The sequence below is a fragment of the Telopea speciosissima genome, chromosome 4 (assembly GCF_018873765.1).
Source record: "Telopea speciosissima isolate NSW1024214 ecotype Mountain lineage chromosome 4, Tspe_v1, whole genome shotgun sequence".
NCBI lineage: Eukaryota > Viridiplantae > Streptophyta > Magnoliopsida > Proteales > Proteaceae > Telopea > Telopea speciosissima.
In genome coordinates this window covers 26504211-26531232 of record NC_057919.1, presented here as the reverse complement: position 1 = coordinate 26531232, position 27022 = coordinate 26504211, and the positions used below count along the sequence as shown (strand labels likewise).

Here is a 27022-nt window from a genome sequence, read left to right as displayed (position 1 = left end):
TCGGGAAGTAAAGAAATACAAGGGGTACATATTGAATGGTGTACGTTTTCACACCAAGGATCGTGAAGCCAATCGACGAACTCAGAATAGCGAAGTCTTAGTAATGGCAATAACATCTTGTTGCAGTAGTCGTAGGGACAATAAGCCCCGTGATGGACATCTGCATTACTATGGTGTGTTGAAGGAAGTGGTTGAGTAGTAATATTCAGCGGACTTGAAGACAATGTTATTCCACTGTGACTGGGCTGAAACAAGCAATAGGGCAATGTTTAAAGAAAATATTGGTTTCACACGTGTGAACTTCAATCATTTGATGCATACTGGTAAACATTTATCTGATGACCCATTTGTCTTCCCTGGCCAAGCAGAGCAAGTGTTTTATGCATCAGACCCTATCAACCAAGGCTGGGTTATTGCTCTTAAAGCATCATTGCGCGATGTGTTTGATACGAATGGTGTTGTGGAAGAAGACTATATTCAAGAACACCAACATATGACCATGCAAACTAGGGACCTGAGACGAGTAAATATTGGAGATGTCGAACTTAGTTGGGAAAGGACAGACTTGGAGGGAACAACAATTGATGCAACTAACTGATCTTAGTTCTGTTACAGTTTTTGGATTATAGATCTTATATATTATAACTTTTTTCTCGTGGCAAGGTGCATACTGTGCTTAACTTCTCTTTATTTGTTTTAAGTTCGCACTTGACAAGCACATATACTTATTATAATTGTGATTTTGTTCCAATGCAGGTTTAGGTGATGGCTGAGCAACAGAGTTCTAGGGACCCTAATGCCTCATCGTCATCATCATCTACAAGTACAACATTCGGTTTCTAGTTTTAAATACTTAATAATTAGGCTGATTGCATTAATTGGACACCACATTAATCACTAATACTTTCACATTTTTTAACTGTAGGTCGTAAGAGAGGGCGCACAAGAGGCCTTTCCATCAATTCAAGGACTGGCTCTAATAAGAAAGATTTGGAATTAGATAAGCATGACATTGTAGTTGGCGCTAATGCAGCTGAGGCATCCACATACTCTGGACTACTTGCTAGGATGCCAACCCTGCTACCATTAAACTATCCTGACTGGAGAAAGGTTCCGAATCATCATAAAGAAGATGCGTGGAAGAAAATTGAGGTATGGTGATATCCCATCTTATTTTCACTATAAGATTGATCTAATTTCATAGGTAAGTATTGATTTTCTATTTGGGTTTAGACTTGTACTAATTGAATTTGTTTAATAGGAAAAATTTAATGTTTCGAAAGATGCCCAACGTGTTATTTTCATGAGAATGAGCCACTCATGGCGGGATTTCAAGGCAGCTCTGAAAAAAGAGACAGAGATAAAATATCCTAATTTTTATAATGCTCCCCGCCCTACTGATCCCGTAGACACTCCAGCTGATCAATGGGCATACCTCATAGGGAAGTGGACATCTGAGAACTGGCAGGTAATATGTTTTTTTTTTTAGACAATGAATTGTTCTGATTTCATTTTACTTAATTAAGTATGACACATATTTTAATGATGGGAGAGAGAACCAACAAGTGTCTCATACAACTGGCCGGAAGAGTTTCGCACAGGTAGCACACGAGATGGTAATTTTCTTATGCACATCTCATGAACATTTGGTAATATCATAAATGGATGTGATTATATTTAATCTAACTATGATATCTGCTTGTTCAGCGGCTTGAACACCCTGATGGTGCAGATCCTACCAGAGTGCAGGTGTTTAAGAAAACCCACCAAAGGAGAGATGGCAGTTACATAAATCAGGCGACAAGAGATATCATAGTAAGTATTTGTCAAGGTTAATAATGTTTATAAAATTTATGCATATTCTTGGGTATCTATTGGAATGTCCGTTGTTAACCTGTTATACATTGGTTTATAGGATAAGTTTGAAGAGAAATTGGAAGAACTACCCCCAGAAATGAGAGAGACGAGTGTTGTCCAAAACGATCTTTTTGTGGAAGCATTTGGCGTTGATCCTCCAGGCCGAGTGCGCGGTGCAGGCCTAGGCGTAAAGCCGAGTACTCTTGGCCTTACACAAAGAAATATTGAGGAGAGACGGGAGAAAGAAGAAAGACAAAGAGAATTTGCAATGATGAAGGAAGAAATTGCTGATTTGAAACGTGTTGTAGCTGATCTATCCCAAATACTTCGGGGTAGAAGTAGTTCGGAAAGTTCAACTCACTTATGTAAGTAATAAAATTACGAAATTTTGTTGGTTTTTTATTTTAATTTTTATCTGAAGTACTATATATATTGATTTTACTTACCCATTCATTTGAACAGCTGATAATTGAGGCCATTGCATTAGTTGGCTTTTTTTTGTCCGTCTATCTGTACAGGTATGCTTTCAGTACTTTCAAGATTTGAGTTTCATTTGAACTGTTGAATGGATTAGTTTTGAGTTTGATTTGGGTTCTTTTGACAGTCTTCTTCCTACTCTTTAATCTTCTTCCTACTCTTTAACAAACCCCAACTTTGAACAACAAGCACATGTGAAAACAAACCCCAAACCCCCGGCACCGGCTTAAGCCAATTTGCCTAAATAGTGAGCTAAATATGTTTTCACCTTGCATTCATTTTTCTCTTGTATGTTATACCTCAACACTTTCCACAATTTAAATCCTTGATAACATAGTATCCAAAGATCAATTCTTCCAAGAAACCTTAGACTAATGGCAATTCAGTATTCATATTCCTGCAACCATAAGTAATTGTATTGTAGTGAAAGCTCTATTTGATGATAGATTAGGTCTTTAATTTGGAACATTTCTTAGAAATAGTCAAACTTGCATTTGTTATTCTTTTTCTTGCTGTTCTTGAGGAATATTGTTGTTCTTTTTCTCTCTCTTCTTCCAAAGATATTAGTTGGGCCTAAATTATAAGTTACAATTGCTATTTCATTTTTTTTTTTTGCAATTGGCTATGCATTAATGCTGAATACTAAATTGATTAGATTAAGTACCAAAAATCAGCTTGTTTATATGAAATCCTAGAATCTGGTTCATCTCATAAGACTATCAGCTTCAGGCAAATTGAATTTTGAACCAGATGGTTACTATCATCTGATGAGATGTTTTTTTGTGTCTTCCTAGTGATGCAGTAGTGTCTTTGAAATACAGATCTCACAGGTTCTGTAGTGATAATCTTTTGTAAAATCAAAGGTACTCTTCTCCAGCCAGACATCTTAAGGGGTATCTTCTTTGCATTGGAAAAATACAAGATATTTTTCAAAGAACTTCAAAAAAAACAGAAAGAAATACACTTGAAAGGGAAGCAGAGATAGAGTCTAACCAACTATGAAGTGATCGAGGCTTGCATTTGGCAAGAATTCATAGATCAGGAGCTTTTCTTCTCCTTTTAAGCTGAAGCCAAGGAGTCGTACAAGATTCCTGTGCTGCAACTTGGCCACTAACACCACCTCATTCTTAAATTCTAGTTCACCTTGTCCAGAATCTCTAGATAGCCTATTCACAACAACTTCTTGTCCATTCAAAAGCTTACCCTGTATACTATTTGTGTTAGAGGATCCTCTCAAAAGAGTGGACTTGTATAGACTGATTTAAAACCACCTTTAAGAATTCAGAATGCAACTTTAAACTGTATATGTTAAGATTTTGTTGCATGCTTGTATCATAGTAATGGATCATTAGCTTGTAGACAGCACCGAATCCACCTTGTCCAAGCTTATTCATATCAGAGAAGTTGTCTGTGGCAGCTCTTATTGTATTAAAGTCAAATTGCAAGGATTGTGCCACATTGATATCAGCCACACCTTAACAACCAACCCCGAAAAAAAAAAAATCAACCAATACTTCCCAAATAGAAATGCTTTGATGAAAACATGCAGACAATTTTGTATAGTGAGCATAGCTGGCCAAAGCTTTCTTTCTTTGGATTCAAACTAGTTCTCTAGGGACTTGAAGACAATATGTTCCACCCAAGAGATTTTCCAAGGGAAATTAATGTTTGCCTAATAATTTGTTTTTCCCTACACTGTTCCTCTTGATTCCTCGCACAATCAAAAGAATATAATGAAATCAATCCATTATAAATGTTTTAATTTCCTACATACAAAATTTCGTATACATTGACACCTAAATAAAATATAAAAGATAGAGAAAGATTTAAAGTACGGTTGCTCACCATCAATTTCACTCTTTGGCTTCCTCATACAAAACCATATAAATAGGGTAGAAACAAGAATAACTGTTGTTATTGCCACGACGACAATAATAATGACAATAGTCGACAAATTTTTTCCTTTCCCTGTAAAAACCAAAATCTTTCTTTTAATGTGTGATCCAATTGATTGGTTTTAAAAGGATTAATAGCAAATGATGCATGAATACACATAAAAAATAGACAGTCTTGAAGTTAAATGGTGTGTGTTTGAGGGGAGGGGGGTCAATCTTGCTTCTAATAGAAAAAAATTAGAAGTAAAAAATAAAATGAAACTTCAATCAGTATTAACTAGAGCTCCTAAAAGCATAACATTCCCTGTGTTACTGTACTGTTTGCCGGTGGAGGCGAGGAAAGAGGAGGAGGAGTTGAAGGAGGTGATGGAGGTGTTGGAGCAGCTATTGATTCATAGAAAGGATCATTGAGCTCAAACCTCAAATTACAGTTGGGCATGAGAACTCTCCCACATTGCTTTGCATTGCAACAATTTGGGATATGAGCAACAACTTCAACTAAGCATCTATTGCAGTCATTCTGAGATATATCAGGAGTACACTGAATTAACCCATGAGTCTTCTCAAAGCTGTTTGTATAATTCACAGCCCCAGCTGCAAACATTCGAGTGGAAGAACCAAAGACAGCTTGGTTCACAAGGTCATTCATTAAATTTGCCAAAGTCTGATTAAATTGAACTGGGTTTGACACATTATTCACATTCCACAAATACCAAGTTGGATTTTCTTGCATAGTTGAGAAGATGAACTGATCGGAGTACCTTAACATGCATAAATCATACCATACTATTGCACCTGTTTGATTGGGACAACGTTGTGTGATATCTTTACTTGCTATGTTAACACAATTTTGACATTCTTGGGAAGTAATATCGCTTCTGCACAGTAAGAGACCATAGACTGTGTTGGAATTCTGGGTAATTGTTGTGTTGTAAAATCCAGTACTGTTGATAGCATTAGAGGATAGAGAAGATAGAAGATGGTTGAAATTGTATGATCTGTGTTAGATTTGTTTTTTTGGACCTCCGGTTCATCTTTCTCTGTGTATTTCAGTATTTGTGTGCATGTGTATGTAAATGCATTTATTTCCTTGATTTTCATTGAATCTAAAATCGCTAGGCATTTGGGTATTCTCAGCATTTTCTGATTGAAGCATGATTCTTGTCTCTATGTAAGCAATTCCAAGGTTTCAGTAGGAAGTAATGCTACTTTTTAATGCTTACTTCTCCTTGAGACAAGCTTTAATTATCCAGTTAAGAACATCTAGGAAAGTTGCACAATTCAAGGCTTTGAGTGTGGGCTTGAGTGTGAAGATCTGTGAAGAGGTTTTATTTATACAAGCCAGTGAAGGATGGTTGATTGGATTGTTTATCTGTCCCTATAATTTTTTGTTTACTTTGTTATTGGTACTTGTGCATACCTCTTGTCACCTTCAGTCTTACTAATTAGTTTATATTGCTATTTGATGGTTTTGTGTAGGATGGAGATGGTGTTCAGGTCTTGGAATTTCACTTTTGGGCTTGATTTCCTCACTGGGAGTATAACTTTGGTGGCTTCAGAGATCCATGAACTAATATTATTTTATTTGCTAATTGGGTTATGAATTTTGTATAGAAGGGGGTCTCTTTGTGGTCTTTTTGCAGTATCGGAACCTTAGTACTATGGATTTTGTGTAGGAGGGGATCTTTTATCTTTTTGTAGTATTGGAACCTTAGAACTATGGATTCTGTGTAGGAGGGGATCTCGTCTTTTTGCAGTATCGGAACCTTAGTACTTTAGACTCTATTTTTATTTTATGTTTAATGGATATTTTACATAGTTCAATATATCTTGGCATTAGTAAAATCATTATTTTGTGGGATTTATGTGTTCTATATGAAACAAGTGGTCGAAAAGATTAATATGGATGAATGCATTATATATAAAATAGGTGGCAGAATGAATCTATTATATTTGAAACAGGTTAATGGAATAGATACAGAAGCTGTTTTTAAATTTAAAAATATAAAAATAGCACCTATAGCGGCGTTTTTAAAAACGTCGGCAAAAACAAAAAGCGAGGCCTCATTTACCGACGTTTATTAACAAATGCCTCAATATTATTGCCTACAGCGGCGCTTTTATAAACGTCGTTTTAGTGTACTAAGCCCCGGCATTTGCTACAAACGTCGCAACAATTAGAAATTCAGTGCCTACCTCGGCACTTTTAAAAACGTTATTGTAGGACATTTTTCACGACGTTTAATAGAAAACGCCGCGGTAAAGGCACATACACTCTCAAAAACGGTACAAAAACGGTGGTACCTTCGCCGACATTTCTACGGCACAAAGTAGAAACGTTGTTGTATGATACAGCGGCGGTTTTGGGATCTATAGCGGCGTTTAAAAACGCCTAGACCCAATTTCTTGTAATGCATTGAATGCATGGCACCCTCAGATAATGTTGTGCGTGATGGCCTCACCTCCAAGTACCGAGATGTCCAAAATCTTTGTTCTATGCTTACGTACAAACAGGTAAAGGAGCTTCTTTTTTTGGTTATTCAGACATGTAAAATTACATTTTTAAGCTTGATTGGTTAAGGCCATTGAAAAAGGTTCCTCGATTTGAGTTCCAAAGTAGCAAACTTCAACTGAGAAAACATTACCCTTGGAGTTCTTAAGTTGATTTATGATCACTGTTATGTGTGTCTGTTTTCTTATTTTGTGATACTAAAACTAGAGCTAATTGTTATTGGGCTAATCCTGTAATAACAAGGCATCTGAATCCATAGTATGAAAAGCAGAGCCATGAATAGGTTACCTGAGAATTTCATGAACCTTATAAAACATAGGTAAATAATCAAATTAGAAAGAGATAAAATTCTTTCAAATTTATATATTAATCCATTGCCTAATAACAAAAGTACAGTAATTTTTTTATGATGTCATAGTAGAGAAGAACTGCATTATTTTGTTGCAAGTTTTTTAAGCTTCTATGATTGCATACTCAAATATGTCATTTTTCTCTAAAAGCTCCCCGAAAACCCCTGCAATAATCTCCAGCTCATATCTGAGATTGTTCCACTTAAATTTTTTCAAACAAAGGCTGACCCAACTTGCTAGGGTGAGACCAGAGCAAGCATGTTACAATAGACGTATAAACAATAAAATTAAAGCTTCCAATTTGGTACATGATTGATGAGATAATTAAAAGTAAGATGGTGTTCCCAAGACTATAGAGACCCTATAGAAGAATTAGGGAGCTTTGATTGGGAAGATCTTGATTTCATATCCCCATTATAAAGTCATATGGAAATCAAATAGGAGGTCACGTTTTATTTATTTATTTATTATTATTATCATTTTTGTTTTTTTGCAAATGGAGGGCATGTTCAGGAAGGAAAAGAATAAAGGAATGGCTGACAATGAAGATGGGAAGCTGGGAAAGGGGTGGCAGGGCCTCACTTGGTCCCCTATATAACACATCTCTGATTCTCCACAAACAACCCCAACCGTGTGTGTGTGAGAGACAGAGAGAGAGAGAGAGAGAGAGAGAGAGAGAGATGGGGGAGTAAAACCCTTTTAAACAAAAAATATAAAAATTTGAGAACCAATGAGAAATTATTCTGTGAAATCTCACAGAAAACGTGGTGAGAGCTGATAATTCTGGTTAAATTGTGTCAGTATTTCAATACAAAGATTGGAATAATATACATGAATGTCATTTAATAGGACAATATCTAAATAAGAAAATTCAATATAAGGGGAAAAAAATATACTTGGAATATATACACAATATTACACATTATACAACTAACACTCCTTTCAAACTCAGGTGGAACGGAGTAAACCAACTTGGTGCCCGCTTGATAACCTTACGGGTGTTTCTGTTCTAGTTATGTGCTGAGAAACAACAAAACAGTTTTTTCATTTTCTATGCTGAGAAACCGTTTTTGACCCGCTTGGTAAACCTGTTCTAGGAAGCAAGCAAAACCTTCTTTTTTTTTTTTAGAAAAAAAAATTAACAAAAGGTTATGTTTGGCACACTTTTCCAATTTTACAAAAGAGCATAGTGAACGAATATATGAGTTTTTATCGGGCACACTTTTCTAATTTTCAGCCAAGAAATGACATAACATGTCCAATATGTTCTGTCAAAAGTCTTCCAAGGAGCATAAATTTTGATTTATATTTCCAAAAACAGTCACAAAAAACACTTGGTTATCAAACGATTTTTAGGTGTTTTTCTATTTCTCAGAACGGAAAAACACCAGAAACTGTTTCTCGTAAGGTTATCAAGCGGGCTCTTGATTTCAGATGAAAAACGCTAGGAGGATCTATTTTGGTAAATAGATCTGTAGGTAGCACCACGAAGCAAATGATAACGAACAAAATGACTAGTGATCTCAATATGCTTGGTGTGTTCATGAAACACATCATTGTGAGCAGTTTGAGCAGCACTCCTACATCCTGATGAATCCAATGTAACCAAGGAAGTTTAGAAGTTGCATCAGCTAGAGCACAATACTCAGCTTCGCTACTAGAACGAGAACAACACTTTGTTTCTCTTACTACAATTAATAAGAGAATCACAAAATAAACAGCAGTAGCCTGTTGTGGAACGTTGATCAGTAACATCACTTGTTCCGTTAGCATCATAATAGGCCCTCAACTCAAAAGATGAGGTGGAGGAGTATAGTAAGCAATGGAGAAGAGCACCCTTGATGTAGCGAGGAATCCTACGAACAACAACAAAATGAGTGGACTGGGGTGCAATCATGAAATTATTATACCGTTACCAAAACAATATAAGTCAATCCAGACAATAGATGCTGCCCCACCTTTACAATTTTTTTTATTCATTCTCCACTTTTCTCTCCCAGCACCAGCATCCGATCATATGGCTAGGTTCGTAGGAATTCAGATCCTCTATGGCGCGCTGCCTATAGCGGTCTGAACGGCGTAAACACATGGGTGCGTGTAATGACCGCCTTATCCCTGCTTGGACAAGGCGCTCGGGCAGGGGCAAGGCGGTCAATGCGCACACCCATGTGTCTGTGCCACTCAAACCACTACGGGCAGCTCGCCATAGTAGATCTGGATCCGGTTCGTAGAGTATGAGGAACTTGGGTTCCACAGAAAGCTGCTGGCAAATAGGAAGAGTGCATGTCACCCGGTTGAGCAGCGCACGTTGCTCTCCATCTTGATAGAGTGGTGTGCAAAATTACCACCGCACCCTGATGAGTCTGATGATCATTTTGGGTGCCCTAGACACGCCAGGGTGGCTTTCTTTCTCCCATTTAATATATTAATCATATAAAAGAGAAAACACTATAGATACCTTGAGCACCACTCTTTTGACCTACCATTGATTATTATGGGATGGTTTTTGGATCCAATGACCATTGATTGCCCCCCTTATCACATTACCTGGCAAAGCAAGGCAGAGTCAAACGAAATACGTTTGGATCGAAATCAAACTGTGAAGTCAGCGCTGACGTCCTCTAAAGGTTCTGTCTTTTTTCTTGTTGAATTTGTGTATCCTCTAGAACCCAACCCCAAAATCCAGCTCTATTCAATTCATGGATGACGCAACCGATGATGAACATCAGTAGTACTATAGATCGAAGTTTCTAGAATTCTAATATATCAACATGGAATGCAAGACGAGACAATTTTGTTACTAATTAAGTTTCAGATCAAATTAAATCTCTCTATAAATACAACCCTTCAGCTACATGGATTAAAACACAAAAACACAAACCGGCCTCATCAAATTAGTTAAGCTTCTTCTATTCTGTTGTGACTTGTGCTACGCTTGATCGATCAGATTCAGTAACAATGGCAGACGAGGTGGTTCTCTTGAATGCTTGGGCCAGTTCCTTTGGGATCAGAGTGAGAATCGCCTTGGATGAGAAAAGTGTGGAATACCAATACAGGGAAGAGAACCTCCAAGACAAAAGTCCTCTTCTGCTGCAGATGAACCCAATTCATAAGAAGATCCCTGTCTTGATCCATAATGGAAAACCCATCTGTGAATCTCTCGCCATTGTTCAATACATTGATGAGACATGGAAGGACGACAAAGCTCCTCCATTGTTGCCTTCTGATCCTTACCAACGAGCCCAGGCCAGATTCTGGGCTGACTACATCGACAATAAGGTATTTACTTAATTCTCTTACTCAAATTAATCTATGATGCAAGCAAGAGATTGGAATTCGTCTGTTAGGAAATAATCTTTTATCAATTCGAACTTTTGGGATAGAAAATTTACATGGTATGTTCTTTATTTGTGTGAATTAATTAAATTGCAGGTTTTCAGCAGTGTTGGGGGAATATTGCGGAGCCCGAAAGGAGAAGAACAAGAGAAGGCTAAGAAGGAATTCATAGAGGGATTGAAGGTCTTGGAAGAAGAACTTGGAGACAAGGCTTACTTTGGAGGTGACAATTTTGGGTTCTTGGATTTGAGTTTTGTGGCCTTGTACTCCTGGTTTTATGCCATGGAGACTTTAGTCAATTTCAGCTTAGAGGCAGAGTGCCCAAAGTTGATTGAATGGGCCAAGAGGTGCATCGAGAAGAAGGAAAGTGTGGCTAAGTCCCTTCCTGATTCACTCAAGATCTATGATTACGCTCTTCAAATTAGAAAGAGGTTAGGTGTGGATTAGATGGGAAGACAGGTACAGACGACTAAGGAGCACTAGTGTGAGAATCTTGGATTTCAAATAAAGTTCCTCTTTTGAATTTTTTTTTTCCTCTTTTCTTCCAATTATATAAAGGTTAGACGTTAGTGGGAGTAAGGCGGGGCTAGATTATCAGATCATGGGGAGTCCTAAGTCCCACATATTATTGTTATCATGCTAAATTACTGTTAATTCCTTAATAAATCGTATGCTAAATTTATCTTATTAAAGTTTTATTATAGTTTATGTTAATAATAGATAAGAAATAATAAGTAATAATTTTAAATTTCACATGAATTCTATATTAATTATTGGATTTAATATACTTTCTCACCTGAAGAAGACACCCTTCATGATGTTTTCTCTTGTTCAAAATATCCTCTATATTAACATTTTTCAATGAATTCTACTTTCATTAAATAGAAGGGACTCTCTCTCTCTCTCTCTTGGGCAAGAGATCTCTACTTTGTCGCATGGTCTCTATACAAACGTCTGGACCAATGTGTGAGCACATCTAGGTATCTACCCAAGGGGCAGAGACGTCATCTCATGGTGCCCTATGAGAGGACGTAGGAAACACCACCAAGTAGAGATCTTTTTCCCCAAATTTATTTGGGAGAAAGAACTTTTACTTGGTCATATGTGGCGCACGGTCTCTATGCTCACACATGGTCTTGTGAAATGATCATCGTACACCCATGAAAAGGCAAAAATCCCTAAAAAAGCGGCAGTCATTTCGTGCGTCTTGTGTCTTTCCCTGTGCCTGGATGCAGGGGCCACGCACCATGTGACCAATTAGCTTTCTCTTTCCCTTGTTATTTTTAACTAATCTACTTTCCTTGTACAAATAACTAGGGATGCAACCGTGTGGGTAGGGTTTTTGAAAACCTATATCTAACTAGGAATCCTTATCCCTCAGACTAAGCATTTTGATTGAGAAAATCTTCATTTGACATGGTCATTTAAATAATTCTAATTTTATAACGAGGTAACTCATGGTCCCACCCTTCAAACCTGGAAGAAGCCACAAGCACGACATGTAGCACCGATTTGTCGGCTTATGTGGGTCTTGTCTGCACTACCCAAGTCGATCACCGGAACGTTTTCGTAGTTGTTCACCTCCGAGAGCCTAATTCTCTCAGAATCCGGTCTGACATAACTCTGCGGCAAGCTTGAAAGCCGGACGCCGATGGAGAGTACCTTTGATTCCATGGTTAAGATAGAGTTACGCGTAAGCCTGCTCTTGCCAAGCAAATCTACGCCTCTCGTAGTGGTCTCTAGTGAACCGTATGGCTGTTGATCTATCATTGCATCAGCCATTCTGCAAACGGAGCAATGAGCATTCATTCATCCAGCTATCGTAATTCTCCTCACACTGAAAAAATTGATATAATTTTGAATCTGTCACATGAAAAGAATGATGTAATAAATTTGATTGTCGGTTAGTTTACAAAATTTCTTTGCTCTGTCACGTCATAGTACAATTCCAAATTCAATTATGAAAAAAAGTTCTTTTGCTACCGGGTCAAACTTTGTGTCTATTTTTTTTTTTTTTAAAGTTGAAATAATTTTACTGCCTTCTTATGTAGGATGTAGAAAATCACTTGACTCTGCTCGCGTCTTAATCATTTTATCGGTCGCTTCTCCTTGTTGCACTACTTACCCCCAAGATCCTGATCTCCTACCGCGTGCTGCCCGTAGTGGTAAGAGCAGCGTAGATCATGTTGCGCGTGCAATGACTGCCTTATCCCTGCTCAGGCAAGGTGCAGGGTAGGGGGTAAGGCGGTTATTGCACGCGTGACATGGTTTGCACTGCTCACGCCGCTACGGGCAGGCGCGCCATAGAAGATCTTGATAGCCTCGGGCTCTAAAAATCTTCTACCTCAATTATTTATCTATCCATCTACTGTCAAGCCATTCTATGTGAAATATCCACGCAAGCTCTTGCACTTCTTTGTAGTGTTGAATTCTATGATAAATTGTGAAACTTGACATGTGAACAGGTGATCTTAGAGGATCTCTATTTTTAAAAAATGTCAGTTTCTAAATGTCCATGTAAAAACCTTATAATTAACCCACCCACATGCAAGAAAACGTCCGAAACCCAAGAGAACCGTAGAAACATCATCAAGTGGCCCTGAGGGAGTCTTTCCAACCCTTTTGGGGTCAACACCAAATTGCGGCTCCGTTTGGTTGTAAGGGGAATTAAAAGAAAAGGAAGGAAAAATTTTCAAACTTAAAAAAGAAACTTTTGTAATCATTACCCCATGTGATTGTATAAACTTCTTAAATTTCTTACCATATATAGAAAAGATACATTTCACATGTAATATTTATTTTACATTTTAAACCAAAGGGAATTGGATGCAAAGTAAAATAGAATTTAGGAATGATTTGGAGTTAGTGATATTGTCACATGGTGTCACATGCGGTAATGATTACAAAAATTCTTTTTTTTAAGTAAGAAAATTAAATTTTCCTTCCCTTCCCTTTAATTCTCCTTGCAATCAAACGGAACCTGCATTAAATTCAATTGAAAAGACTCCAAGGTAGGAGGAAACAGGAATCTGGAAACTAATTGGAGATGCAGTCGGAGAAAAGTTAAATAAAATCATATCCTAGAAATCTAGAATGCTACTTAAGCTTTATTATTATTATTATTACTATTATTTTAGACGGTACCTCGCCATAATGGGGAACGTCACAAGAAAGAGGGAGGAGAAGGGGGATTTGGGTCTTGGGTATGTAGGTAGTAGTGTCACAAAGTAAAGATAAAAAGACAAAAAACAAATGGCATGGCCGCATATATGAGACATGATAATAATCTTCCTGCTTTATATTAGCCAGCTTAGAAGCTTCTTCAAGCTAACCAATCTGAAATGTCCACCTTCGTGGATATGGTGCAATATAATTTTTTTGTATAGAAGAACTCACTCTTCTTGAGGATGGGATGGACTCGATCATATGGTCTGTTGTTGATGGTTGAAGAGGATTGCTCACATACCACCCACGCACAGGGTGGGAAAGCAATTTGAATTGGTCTGATAATATTATTGCACTCAATATTGCAAATGCTGCTATTGCGATTAGCCATATATAACTTGTGGAAAAGAGAGATGATGGATGCCAAGTGATCGATCTATGTACATAATGTGGAATAGTTGAACATGCTTCGATCTTCACTCTAAATTTCCATATGCAATGAGGGCTGCTTCTTCTTCACGGAGGGAGTGATTTTTGATCATTTTTCTTTGTATTTATTGCTTACTCTCAATAAGTTAATATTGAATCAAAATAGTCATTCACCAACCTCTCAACTACTCAGCCATTTGGGATTTAGCTATGCATGTTCCACCATTCCATGGTTGGCGACCTAACACAGAAACCCTCCTCCCTGTTGGGTTGGGTTTCCCTCCATGTGGAGGATGGCCCAAAGGTTTTTTGGTGAAGCCCATTAGGGGTAAAGTCCATATGAAGGGTATTTTTATCCAGTGATTTGTTTAATGAGGTTTTACCTCATTTTTGGTCTCATCGAGGCAGAATAGAGTGGCTGATCGTGTGAGAAAAGAGAGAGAAGAAAGGGGGAGGTGAACACTTTTTCTGGTTTTAGAGGCTCTGCGCAGTCAACTTTGAGAGCTCGATCGGATCGTCATTCGTGGTCCGTTTGAGCTGATTTTTGGACAGAAGATTCATCAGACATAGATATTCATTCTGAACGGTGTGATTGTTGATTTGATTCCTCTAACTCAGTCCGTTAACTACGTTCTTGTTACTCCTGTTTTGGTGAGATCTCTTCTTTTTTCTTTCGTTCCTCTTTAAGAGTTCATCTTGTTGATGATAGATGCCAATGATATATTGTTCTTGATGTTTGGAATGGTTGTATGCCTCTAATCTACTTTTGTGTATTCCCATTACTTGGAGATAGTGAAATTTTGATGGACTACGGTCCTGTGGTTTTTACTCCTCTCATTGAGGTGGTTTTCCATGTTAAAAATCGATGGTGTTCATGTGTGTGCTTGTGATGCATTGAGTTGCTGATTTGGGAGCTTGGTTATTACTTTCATTGTGTTCAATATATATTGTTCCATATTGCTCAATTTGTTTGTTTCCTATTAGGTTCACTCAAGAAGGGAAAAATTGCTTGTGTTTGTTGATCGGGTACACATCGGCTTCTTTATTTTTTTTTCATTAAAGTGGTATCAGAGCGTGGTTGCTATTTGGAGTATCTGTCTTGGGTTGAACAATGAAAATGAATACAAGTAGAATGGTTACTTTGAATGATTCAAACTATCCTGTTTGGAAAGAAAAAATGGAAGACCTTCTTTATGTGAAAGATTATTATCTACCTGTGTTTGCTAGTGAAAAACCTGAAGACAAGACTGATGAAGAGTGAAATATATTTCATCGGTAAGTGTATGGGTATATTAGACAGTGGGTGGATGATAATGTGTTGAACCATATTAGTGGAGAGACACATGCACGCACTCTATGGACTAAAGTTGAGCAATGTATACTCGAAAGACAGGGAATAATAAATTATTTTTGATCAAACAGATGATGGTCCTAAAATATCAAGATGGAACTCCGATGACAAATCACTTGAACTCCTTCCAAGGAATTATTAATCAGTTGTCCTCGATGTGTATCAACTTTGATGAAGAAATACATAGGTTATGATTTCTTGGCACCTTATCAGACTCATGGGAGATGTTTAGAACGTCATTGTCAAACTCAACTCCAAATGGTACAATCTCGATGGATTTGGCTAAGAATAGTGTCTTGAATGAAGAGATGAGAAGAAAATCGCGGTTCCTCTTCACAGTCAGATGCTCTGCTCACATAGAATAAGGGGAGGAGTAAAAGCCGGGGTCTCAAGAATAGAGGCAAAAAGTAGAGGTAAGTCCAACAGGTTTGCAAATGTTGAGTGTTATCACTGTGGCCTAAAGGGACATACCAAGAAGTTTTGTAGGAAGTTAAAGAGAGAAAAAAAAAAAGAAAAAGAGTAAAGAAAAGAAAAAAGATGATGAAGGCAATGATGATCAAGTTGCCACCACTTCTAAGGATTTTCTCATTGTCTACGATGGTGATGTTGTTAATCTTGCTTGTCATGAGACAAGTTGGGTGATTGATAGTGGTGTTTCCATCCATGCTACATCTCGAAAGGACTACTTTACATCTTACACGCCTGGTGACTTTGGGACTGTAAGGATGGGCAATGATAGTTTGGCTAAAGTTGTTGGCATTAGAGATGTTCGTTTGGAAACTAATATTAGCACAAGATTAGTTCTTAAGGATATGAAGCATGTTCCTGACATTCGTTTGAATTTAATTTCTACGAGTAGACTTGAAGATGAGGGTTTTTGCAATATTTTTAGTGATGGCCAATGGAAGCTACCAAGGGTATCATGGTTATGGCAAGAGGTAAAAAGTGTTCAGTATTGTACTTGTTGCAAGCAAAGCTTTCCAAGGGCATTGTAAATGTAATTAAAAATGAAAGTACAACTGAGTTGTGGCACAAGAGACTTAGTCACATAAGTGAGAAGGGAATGATGTTGTTGTCCAAGAAGAAACTCCTATTTGGAATGAAAAATGCACATTTAAAAAAATGTGCTCTTTGCTTGGCAGGAAAACAGAACAAAGTCTCCTTCAAAAGCTCACCTTCTTCAAGGAAATCAGATGTACTTAATTTGGTGCACTCTGATGTGTGTGGTCCTATGAAGACAAAGACACTTGGTGGTTCTCTTTATTTTGTGACCTTTATTGATTATCACTCTAGGAAGCTATGGGATTACACCCTGAAGACAAAGGATCAGGTACTAGATGTATTCAAGCAATTTCAAGCTCTAGTTGAGAGACAAACTGGAAAGAAGTTGAAATGCATTCGCACAGATAATGGGGGAGAATACATAGGACCATTTGATGATTATTGCAGAGAATAGGGTATTGGACATCAAAAGACCCCTCCAAAGACTTCTCAGTTGAATGGTCTAGCTGAGAGAATAAATAGGACATTGGTAGAGAGAGTGAGATGTTTACTCTCACAGGTAGGACTGCCAAGATCTTTTTGGGGTAAGGCATTGAGTACAGTTGTACATTTGTTGAATTTGTCACCATGTGTTCCATTATAATTTGATATGCCAAATAGAGTTTAGACAAGTAAGGATGTTTCTTATGATCATCTACGTGTCTTTGGATGCAAAACATTTGTGCACATTCACAAAGATGAGAGGTCTAAACTTGATGACAAGACACGACAATGCATGTTTGTGGGGTATGGCCAGGATGTGTTTGGCTACAAGTTCTATGACCCGATTGGAAAGAAAATTATTAGAAGTCGGGATGTTGTATTTATGGAAGATCAGACCATACAAGATATTGATAAGGTTGAGAAGGCAGTGCCTCAATATAGTGATGATTTGATTGACTTAGATCTAGTTCCTCCAACATCGGTGCCAGAACATGTTGAAGAGAAAATTCATAATGATCAGCAAGATATAGGTGATGATGAGGTTCCCACACAGGTTGAGACAAATGATGATTCTTATGAGCAGTTGTCAGTACCAGAAATTCCACCACCTGTTCCTATCAGAAGGTCTACCAGAGATAGACAACCTTCCACACGTTATTCTACTGATGAATATGTATTACTAATTGATGGGGGAGAACCAAAGAGTTTTGAAGAAGTAATGGAAGAAGGCCACAAGAATGAGTGGGTTGAAGCCATGCAAGATGAGATGAAATCATTGCATGAGAATCACACCTTTGAGTTGGTGAAATTGCCTAAGGGCAAAAGAGCTTTGAAGAATAGGTGGGTGTATAAAGTGGAGCAAGAAGAACACTCCTCACGTCCACGATACAAAGCTAGATTGGTTATCAAGGGATTCCATCAAAGAAAAGGCATTGATTTTGATGAGATATTCTCTTCAGTTGTTAAGATGTCATCTATCCGTGTGGTTCTTGGTCTAGCAGCTAACCTTGACTTAGAGGTTGAGTAGATGGATGTGAAGACTACTTTCCTTCATGGTGATTTGGAGGAAGAGATTTACATGGAGCAACCAGAAGGTTTTAAGGTCATAGAAAAAGAGGATTATGTGTGTAGATTGAAGAAAAGTCTTTATGGCTTAAAACAGGCACCAAGACAATGGTATAAGAAGTTTGAGTCAATTATAGGGGAGCAAGGCTACAAGAAAACTACTTTTGACCATTTTGTTTTTGTTCAAAAATTCTCTGATGATAACTTTATTATTCTTTTAATATATGTAGATGACATGTTGATTGTTGGCAAGAATACCTCAAGAATTGACAGTTTGAAAAAACAGTTGAGCAAGTCTTTTGCCATGAAAGACTTGGGGCCAGCAAAATAGATTCTTGGCATAAGAATCAATCGGGATAGGAATGCTAAGAAGTTGTGGTTATCACAAGAGAAGTACATTAAAAAGGTGCTTCAAAGATTCAAGACGGAAAAAGCTAAAGTGGTTAGTTCTGCTCTTGCTACTCACTGATTGAGCACCAAGTAGAGTCCTTCTACTGTTAAAGAAGAGAAAGACATGGAAAGAGTTCCATATGCCTCCACAGTGGGAAGCTTGATGTATGTCATGGTTTGCACAAGGCCAGACATAGCTCACGCAGTTGGCACAGTTAGCCGTTTTCTCTCAAATCCCGGAAGAGAGCATTAGAATGCAGTTAAGTGGATTATGAGATATCTTTGTAGCACTTCAAATTTGAGACTTTGTTTTGGAAGTGAGAAACCTTTGTTGGTTGGTTACATAGATGCAGATATAGCTAGGGATGTTGATTCTCATAAGTCTACTTCAGGCTACTTGGTCCCTTTCTCAGGTGGTGCTGTAGCTTGGCAATCAAGATTACAAAAATGTGTTGCTCTCTCTACCACCAAAGCAGAGTTTATTGCAGCAACGGAAGCTTGTAAAGAGTTGCTATGGATGAAGAAGTTTGTGCAGGAGCTTGGCTTCAAGCAAGAGTGGTATGTGTTGTTCTGTGATAGTCAAAGTGCTATTCACCTTGGTAAGGATTCTATTTTTCACTCTAGATCAAAACATATTGATGTGAGATATCATTGGATAAGAGATGCCTTGAATTCCAAGTTGCTAGAGATTGAGAAAATCCATACTGATCACAATGGCTCCGATATGTTGACGAAAGCTTTACCAAGAGAAAAGCTTGAGGTTTGTCGTTTGATCGCCGGCATGGCGAATCCTTTCACATAGTCGGGAGGGGGAGATTTGTTGGGTTGGGTTTCCCCTCTATGTGGAGGATGGCCCAAAGGTTTTTGTTTGAAGCCCATTAGGGGTAAAGCCCATATGAAGGGCATTTTTGTCTAGTGATTTGTTAATGAGGTTTTACCTCATTTTTGGTCTAATTGAGGCAGAATAGAGTGGCTGGTCGTGTGAGAAAAGAAGGAAGAAGAAAGGGGGATGTGAACAATTTTTCTGGTTTTAGAGGCTTTATGCAGTCAACTTCGAGAGCTCAATCGGATGGTCATTCGTGGTCCATTTGAGCTGATTTTTAAACAGAAGATTCATAAGACATAATTCTTCATTTTGAATGGTGTGATTGTTGATTTAATTCCTTTAACTCAGTCTGATAACTACGTTTTTGTTGCCTCTGTTTTGGTGAGATCTCTTCCTTTTTCTTTAATTCCTCTTTTGGAGTTCATCTTGTTGATGATAGATGCCAAAGATATATTGTTCTTGATGTTTGGAATGGTTGTATACCTCTAATATTTATTAGAGAAGACTCTTGTGTATTCCCATTATTTGGAGATAGTGAAATTTTGGTAGACTACTACTGTCCCTTGGTTTTTACTCCTCTCATTGAGGTGATTTTCCAAGTTAAAAATCGATGGTGTTCATGTGTGTGTTTGTGATGCATTGAGTTGTTGATTTGGGAGCTTGGTTATTACCTTCATTGTGTTCAATATATCTTATTCCATATTGCTCTATTTGTTTGTTTCCTATTAGGTTCACTCAGGAAGGAAAAAATTGCTTGTGTTTGTTGACCGGGTACACATCGGCTTCCTTATTTTTTTCCATTACTCCCTTATCTAGGCTTGGAACCAGCACTGCAAAGAACACTGGTGGGGATAGCATCATTATGTGAATGCATTGAATGCATGGCAACCTCAGATAATGTTGTGCGTGATGGCCTCACCTCCAAGTACCGAGATGTCCAAAATCTTTGTTCTATGCTTACGTACAAACAGGTAAAGGAGCTTCTTTTTTTGGTTATTCAGACATGTAAAATTACATTTTTAAGCTTGATTTGTTAAGGCCATTGAAAAAGGTTCCTAGATTTGAGTTCCAAAGTAGCAAACTTCAACTGAGAAAACATTACCCTTGGAGTTCTTAAGTTGATTTATGATCACTGTTATGTGTGTCTGTTTTCTTATTTTGTGATACTAAAACTGGAGCTAATTGTTATTGGGTTAATCCTGTAATAACAAGGCATCTGAATCCATAGTATGAAAAGCAGAGCCATGAATAGGTTACCTGAGAATTTCATGAACCTTATAAAACATAGGTAAATAATCAAATTAGAAAGAGATAAAATTCTTTCAAATTTATATATTAATCCATTGCCTAATAACAAAAGTACAGTAATTTTTTTATGATGTCATAGTAGAGAAAAACTGCATTATTTTGTTGCAAGTTTTTTAAGCTTCTATGATTGCATACTCAAATATGTCATTTTTCTCTAAAAGCTCCCCGAAAACCCCTGCAATAATCTCCAGCTCATATCTGAGATTGTTCCACTTAAATTTTTTCAAACAAAGGCTGACCCAACTTGCTAGGGTGAGACCAGAGCAAGCATGTTACAATAGACGTATAAACAATAAAATTAAAGTTTCCAATTTGGTACATGATTGATGAGATAATTAAAAGTAAGATGGTGTTCCCAAGACTATAGAGACGCTATAGAAGAATTAGGGAGCTCTGATTGGGAAGATCTTGATTTCATATCCCCATTATAAAGTCATATGGGAATCAAATAGGAGGTCACTTTTTTTTTATTTATTTATTATTATTATCATTTTTTTTTTTTTTTTTGCAAATGGAGGGCATGTTCAGGAAGGAAAAGAATAAAGGAATGGCTGACAATGAAGATGGGAAGCTGGGAAAAAGGTGGCAGGGCCTCCCTTGGTCCCCTATGTAACACATCTCTGATTCTCCACAAACAACCCCAACCGTGTGTGTGACTGTGTGTGTGTGTGTGTGAGAGAGAGAGAGAGATATGGGGGAGTAAAACCCTTTTAAACAAAAAAATATAAAAATTTGAGAACCAATGAGAAATTGTTCTTTGAAATCTCACAAAAAACGTGGTGAGAGCTGATAATTCTGGTTAAATTGTGTCAGTATTTCAATACAAAGATTGGAATAATATACATGAATGTCATTTAATAGGACAATATCTAAATAAGAAAATTCAATACAAGGAGAAAAAAATATACTTGGAATATATACACAATATTACACATTATACAACTAACACTCCATACAAACTCAGGTGGAACAGAGTAAACCAACTTGGTGCTCGCTTGATAACCTTACGGGTGTTTCTGTTCTGGTTATGTGCTGAGAAACAACAAAACAATTTTTTCATTTTCTATGCTGAGAAACCGTTTTTGACCCGCTTGGTAAACCTGTTCTAGGAAACAAGCTAAACCCTTCTTTTTTTTTTTTGAAAAAAAAATTAACAAAAGGATATGTTTGGCACACTTTTCCAATTTTACAAAAGAGCATAGTGAACGAATATAGGAGTTTTTATCGGGCACACTTTTCCAATTTTCAGCCAAGAAATGACAGAACATGTCCAACATGTTCTGTCAAAAGTCTTTCAGGGAGCATCAATTTTAATTTATGTTTCCAAAAATAGTCACAAAAAACACTTGGTTATCAAGCGATTTTTAGGTGTTTTTCTATTTCTCATAACGGAAAAACACCAGAAACTGTTTCTCGTAAGGTTATCAAGCGGGCTCTTGATTTCAGATGAAAAACGCTAGGAGGATCTATTTTGGTAAATAGATCTGTAGGTAGCACCACGAAGCAAATGATAACGAACAAAATGACTAGTGATCTCAATATGCTTGGTGTGTTCATGAAACACATCATTGTGACCAGTTTGAGCAGCACTCCTACATCCTGATGAATCCAATGTAACCAGGGAAGTTTAGAAGTTGCATCAGATAGAGCACGATACTCAGCTTCGGTACTAGAACGAGAACAACACTTTGTTTCTCTTACTACAATTAATAAAAGAATCACAAAATAAACAGCAGTAGCCTGTTGTGGAACGTCGATCAGTAACATCACTTGTTCAGTTAGCATCATAATAGGCCCTCAACTCAAAAGATGAGGTGGAGGAGTATAGTAAGCAATGGAGAAGAGCACCCTTGATGTAGCGAGGAATCCTACGAACAACAACAAAATGAGTGGACTGGGGTGCAATCATGAACCGACTGGCAAGATGGGCAACATAAATGATGTCAAGACGAGTGTCAAGTACACAAGACTACCGGCAAGCTGGCAGTAGAGGGTTGCATCAACCAAAAGTTCTCCATCAATTGTTCGTAGCTTGTTTAAGACCATATAAGGTCATAAACGACGCACTTGATGACCAAGATAAGGATATAATGGTGGTGATTTCATATACACCTCTTCCTGAAGATCACCATTTAGGAAGGCATTATTCACATCCATTTGAAAAAGAGGCCACTGCCGGATGATTGTGATAGCATTGAGTTTGAATAGAGGTCAATCAAGCAACAAGGGCAAAATGTTCTTCATTGTTAATGCCATATTCGTGATTGTATCCATTTGCAACTAGACGAGCCTTGTAATGCTCAATTGAACCATTAGATTGAGCCTTAATCTTTTACATCCACTTACATCCAACTGTAGTTTTATCGGAGGGAGATCAACCGAAGCCTAGGTATGAGTCTTGTGAAGTGTATCAAGCTCATTTGTCATTGTTTTCTGCCAATGAGGATTAGCAGAAGCTTCATGGAAGGAGGTGGGTTCATTTAAAGAAACAAGAGCATAAAAATAACAATGAAAATCTTGACGGTGAACACACTATTCTTCTACTTGGTTAGGATATTGACGAAATGGGTTGGCAAAGGATTCTAGGGACGGGTCAGGACCATTAGGTAGGAAAGTAGTTGACAAGTCTATACCAATGAGTCTATAGGCAAGACAGTAACAGAGGAGTCAAGGGAAAGTGGTGAGGCTAGGAACATCATGGTCATGAACCGGTGGAGGAGGGGAGCTAGCGGGTGGGGCAGAAGGAGGGAAAAGATCTGGGATAGGGTCAAGTTGAAGGGAGAAAATTGAGTCAAAGACAGGAGAACTATGAGAGGCACTAGAGAATAGACTATTCTTTTGAGAGACAACATGATGAGATATGCAGAGACAACCAACAGCAAGGTCATAACGCTAATAACCCTTTTGTTCGATGTCATAACCAAGGAAACAACACTAGATAGTGCGAGGAGAAAATTTATTGTGCTCTCTATTAAAAAGAAGAGTATGACAGACAAAACAAAAAACACGAAAGATAGAATAGTCAAGAGAAGTAACATATAAATGTTCATAAGTGGAGATATTTTGAGTTACCGGAGATGGTGTACGATTGATAGTGAAAACAGAGGTAAGGACAGCCTCTCCTCAGAAATATAAAGGAAGTTTGGCAAAGAAAATAAGGGCACTAAGTGTAGATGCCAAATTTTGTCACCCTAGAAATCCATCCGGATGATGATTGATGGTATAAACCCAACATCACCCTTGGAGATTGTACAAACAATAGACCGTTTTACTCCTGTGGTGATTCGGATGCTCGGGGCCTCTCCAAAGTTAGCCAATGCTTTTGGAATAGGTTAAATCCAATATTTTGGAACCTTGTTTAGGCTCTGGCATGAATGCTATTTGACCATCTTACTCTCAAAATTAGGGTTTCATGGAACCCCCTCTTTGAGAATAGTTTTTGATATGTCTTTAGTAGAATTTGCGGTTGATCTTTGCATCATTGAATAGTACTTGGAGAAACCTTTCTGACGATATAAGGATCGTCGAAATCCTACAGTTGGATATCCGGTTATCACCCTTGGAAATTTTAGTAAAAATGATAAAACATGAAACAATGGCCGCCAAAGCCTTGCTAAAATGTACTGACAAATTCTTGTGATTTTCGTTGAAAAATAGACCAAAATTCGTCAATGAAAGTGCAAGAGAGGGCTATAAATAGCCATTCCTATAATAAATATAAGACATATAAGATTAATCAGGAAAAAAAGGGGAAATCTAAGAAAACAAAAGGAAGGGAGAGAGAGAGAGAGAAAGAAATTACCAAAATACCCTTAGAGTCCAAATTCCACTGAAAGGGTAAAAAGAGTACGTGCCAGAATTCTACGAAACTATTAGTAGGAGCCAAAGGCAGGTAATTTCTTCCCTTTCCCTTTATTTTCTAGTTATTTCCAATATTATCAACCAAATTATAACCAGCTCATCAGTGTGTGGTTCAATCCCCTGGCCAATCAATGTTCAACCTTTTGAATTAATAAAAAATTTCTTTCTGAGTGTCTTGATCAATACATATTGATTTCTGAGCATTTGAACACAACAACAGATGAAAAGGGAAACCTTGTATAAAGATTGAAATCAGACGGTACCAATTGATTTTAATTATGACCACCAACATTAGTTGAGATCCGATTTAAATTTGGGCCAGAATTTAAAATAGGTTTAGGTTGAGCCTTAATTTTGGGGTTTTATTATTGTACTGGACTGAAATATAAAGCCCAACAGTGATAACCAACAACCATGGATCATTACCCAAACTGTAAAAAAAACAAAAAAAAAAAAACAATAAAGTCCATTCAAGCTTCAAAAGAAATTATTATACCGCTACCAAAACAATATAAGTCAATCCAGACAATAGATGCTGCCCCACCTTTACAATTTTTTTTATTCATTCTCCACTTTTCTTTCCCAGCACCAGCATCCGATCATATGGCTAGGTTCATAGCAATTCAGATCCTCTATGGCGCGCTGCCTGTTGCGGTTTGAATGGCGTAAACACATGGGTGCGTGTAATGACCACCTTATCCCTGCTTGGACAAGGCGCTCGGGCAGGGGCAAGGCGATCAATGCATGCACCCATGTGTCTGTGCCACTCAAACCACTACGGGCAGCTCGCCGTAGTAGATCTGGGGGATCCGGTTCGTAGAGTATGAGGACCTTGGGTTCCACAGAAAGCTGCTGGCAAATAGGAAGAGTGCATGTCACCCGGTTGAGCAGCGCACGTTGCTCTCCATCTTGATAGAGTGGTGTGCGAAATTACCACCGCACCCCTGATGAGTCTGATGATCATTTTGCGTGCCTTAGACACGCCAGGGTGGCTTTCTTTCTCCCAATTAATATAATAATCATATAAAAGAGAAAACACTATAGATACCTTGAGCACCACTCTTTTGACCTACCATTGATTATTATGGGATGGTTTTTGGATCCAATGACCACTGATTGCCCCCCTTATCTCATTACCTGGCAAAGCAAGGCAGAGTCAAACGAAATACGTTTGGATCGAAATCAAACTGTGAAGTCAGCGCTGATGTCCTCTAAAGGTTCTTTCTTTTTTCTTTTTGAATTTGTGTATCCTCTACAACCCAACCCCAAAAACCAGCTCTATTCAATTCATGGATGACGCAACCGATGATGAACATCGGTAGTACTATAGATCGAAGTTTCTAGAATTCTAATAAATTAACATGGAATGCAAGACGAGACAATTTTGTTACTAATTAAGTTTCAGATCAAATTAAATCTCTCTATAAATACACCCCTTCAGCTACATGGATTAAAACACAAAAACACAAACTGGCCTCATCAAATTAGTTAAGCTTCTTCTATTCTGTGACTTGTGCTGCACTTGATCGATCAGATTCAGTAACAATGGCAGACGAGGTGGTTCTCTTGAATACTTGGGCCAGTCCCTTTGGGATCAGAGTGAGAATCGCCTTGGATGAGAAAAGTGTGGAATACCAATACAGGGAAGAGAACCTCCAAGACAAAAGTCCTCTTCTGCTGCAGATGAACCCAATTCATAAGAAGATCCCTGTCTTGATCCATAAGGGAAAACCCATCTGTGAATCTCTCGCCATTGTTCAATACATTGATGAGACATGGAAGGACGACAAAGCTCCTCCATTGTTGCCTTCTGATCCTTACCAACGAGCCCAGGCCAGATTCTGGGCTGACTACATCGACAATAAGGTATTTACTTAATTCTCTTACTCAAATTAATCTATGATGCAAGCAAGAGATTGGAATTCGTCTGTTAGGAAATAATCTTTTATCAATTCGAACTTTTGGGATAGAAAATTTACATGGTATGTTCTTTATTTGTGTGAATTAATTAAATTGCAGGTTTTCAGCAGTGTTGGGGGAATATTGCGGAGCCCGAAAGGAGAAGAACAAGAGAAGGCTAAGAAGGAATTCATAGAGGGATTGAAGGTCTTGGAAGAAGAACTTGGAGACAAGGCTTACTTTGGAGGTGACAATTTTGGGTTCTTGGATTTGAGTTTTGTGGCCTTGTACTCCTGGTTTTATGCCTTGGAGACTTTAGTCAATTTCAGCTTAGAGGCAGAGTGCCCAAAGTTGATTGAATGGGCCAAGAGGTGCATCGAGAAGAAGGAAACTGTGGCTAAGTCACTTCCTGATTCACTCAAGATGTATGATTACGCTCTTCAAATTAGAAAGAGGTTAGGTGTGGATTAGATGGGAAGACAGGTGCAGACGACTAAGGAGCACTAGTGTGAGAATCTTGGATTTCAAATAAAGTTCCTCTTTTGAATTTTTTTTTTCCCCTTTTCTTCCAATTATATATAGGTTAGACGTTAGTGGGAGTAAGGCAGGGCTAGATTATCAGATCATGGGGAGTCCTAATTCCCACATATTATTGTAATCATGGTAAATTACTGTTAATTCCTTAATAAATCGTATGCTAAATTTTATCTTATTAAAGTTTTATTATAGTTTATGCTCATGATAGATAAGAAATAATATGTAATAATTTTAAGTTTCACATGAATTCTATATTAATTATTGAATTTGATATACTTT

General features: G+C 37.8%; 4 protein-coding genes across 4 annotated transcripts; 3 read left to right on the top strand and 1 right to left on the bottom strand.

The window, feature by feature from the left end:
- The first annotated feature begins 765 nt into the window (after window positions 1–765).
- On the top strand, window positions 766–2230 carry LOC122659125. The gene is made up of 6 exons (XM_043854273.1): window positions 766–823; window positions 926–1152; window positions 1262–1468; window positions 1527–1616; window positions 1708–1815; window positions 1916–2230. Exons 1-6 carry the CDS (start codon window positions 766–768, stop codon window positions 2228–2230), a joined length of 1005 nt encoding a protein of 334 aa, XP_043710208.1.
- Window positions 2231–4515: 2285 nt separating this feature from the next.
- On the bottom strand, window positions 4516–4998 carry LOC122659124 (cysteine-rich receptor-like protein kinase 25). Its single transcript, XM_043854272.1, has one exon. The coding sequence runs from the start codon at window positions 4996–4998 to the stop codon at window positions 4516–4518; it is 483 nt and encodes a 160-aa protein (XP_043710207.1).
- A 5043-nt stretch (window positions 4999–10041) lies between these two features.
- Window positions 10042–10874, top strand: LOC122657500 (probable glutathione S-transferase). The gene is made up of 2 exons (XM_043852216.1): window positions 10042–10370; window positions 10524–10874. The coding sequence occupies exons 1-2, from the start codon at window positions 10050–10052 to the stop codon at window positions 10872–10874; spliced, it is 672 nt and encodes a 223-aa protein (XP_043708151.1). The 5' UTR covers window positions 10042–10049.
- Window positions 10875–25835: 14961 nt separating this feature from the next.
- LOC122660000 (glutathione S-transferase U22-like) lies at window positions 25836–26677 on the top strand. Its single transcript, XM_043855172.1, has 2 exons — window positions 25836–26173; window positions 26327–26677. Exons 1-2 carry the CDS (start codon window positions 25853–25855, stop codon window positions 26675–26677), a joined length of 672 nt encoding a protein of 223 aa, XP_043711107.1. The 5' UTR covers window positions 25836–25852.
- The last annotated feature ends 345 nt before the right edge of the window (window positions 26678–27022 follow it).

Excerpts from the sequence above, each read along its gene's own strand:
- LOC122660000 (XM_043855172.1), top strand. The coding sequence starts at position 25,853 with ATGGCAGACGAGGTGGTTCTCTTGAATACTTGGGCCAGTCCCTTTGGG. Across the intron at positions 26,174-26,326 it reads CTGACTACATCGACAATAAG|GTTTTCAGCAGTGTTGGGGG; the intron begins GTATTTACTTAA and ends ATTAAATTGCAG.
- LOC122659125 (XM_043854273.1), top strand. The coding sequence starts at position 766 with ATGGCTGAGCAACAGAGTTCTAGGGACCCTAATGCCTCATCGTCATCA. Across the intron at positions 824-925 it reads ATCGTCATCATCATCTACAA|GTCGTAAGAGAGGGCGCACA; the intron begins GTACAACATTCG and ends TTTTAACTGTAG. Across the intron at positions 1,816-1,915 it reads AGGCGACAAGAGATATCATA|GATAAGTTTGAAGAGAAATT; the intron begins GTAAGTATTTGT and ends ATTGGTTTATAG.
- LOC122657500 (XM_043852216.1), top strand. The coding sequence starts at position 10,050 with ATGGCAGACGAGGTGGTTCTCTTGAATGCTTGGGCCAGTTCCTTTGGG. Across the intron at positions 10,371-10,523 it reads CTGACTACATCGACAATAAG|GTTTTCAGCAGTGTTGGGGG; the intron begins GTATTTACTTAA and ends ATTAAATTGCAG.
- LOC122659124 (XM_043854272.1), bottom strand. The coding sequence starts at position 4,998 with ATGTTAAGGTACTCCGATCAGTTCATCTTCTCAACTATGCAAGAAAAT.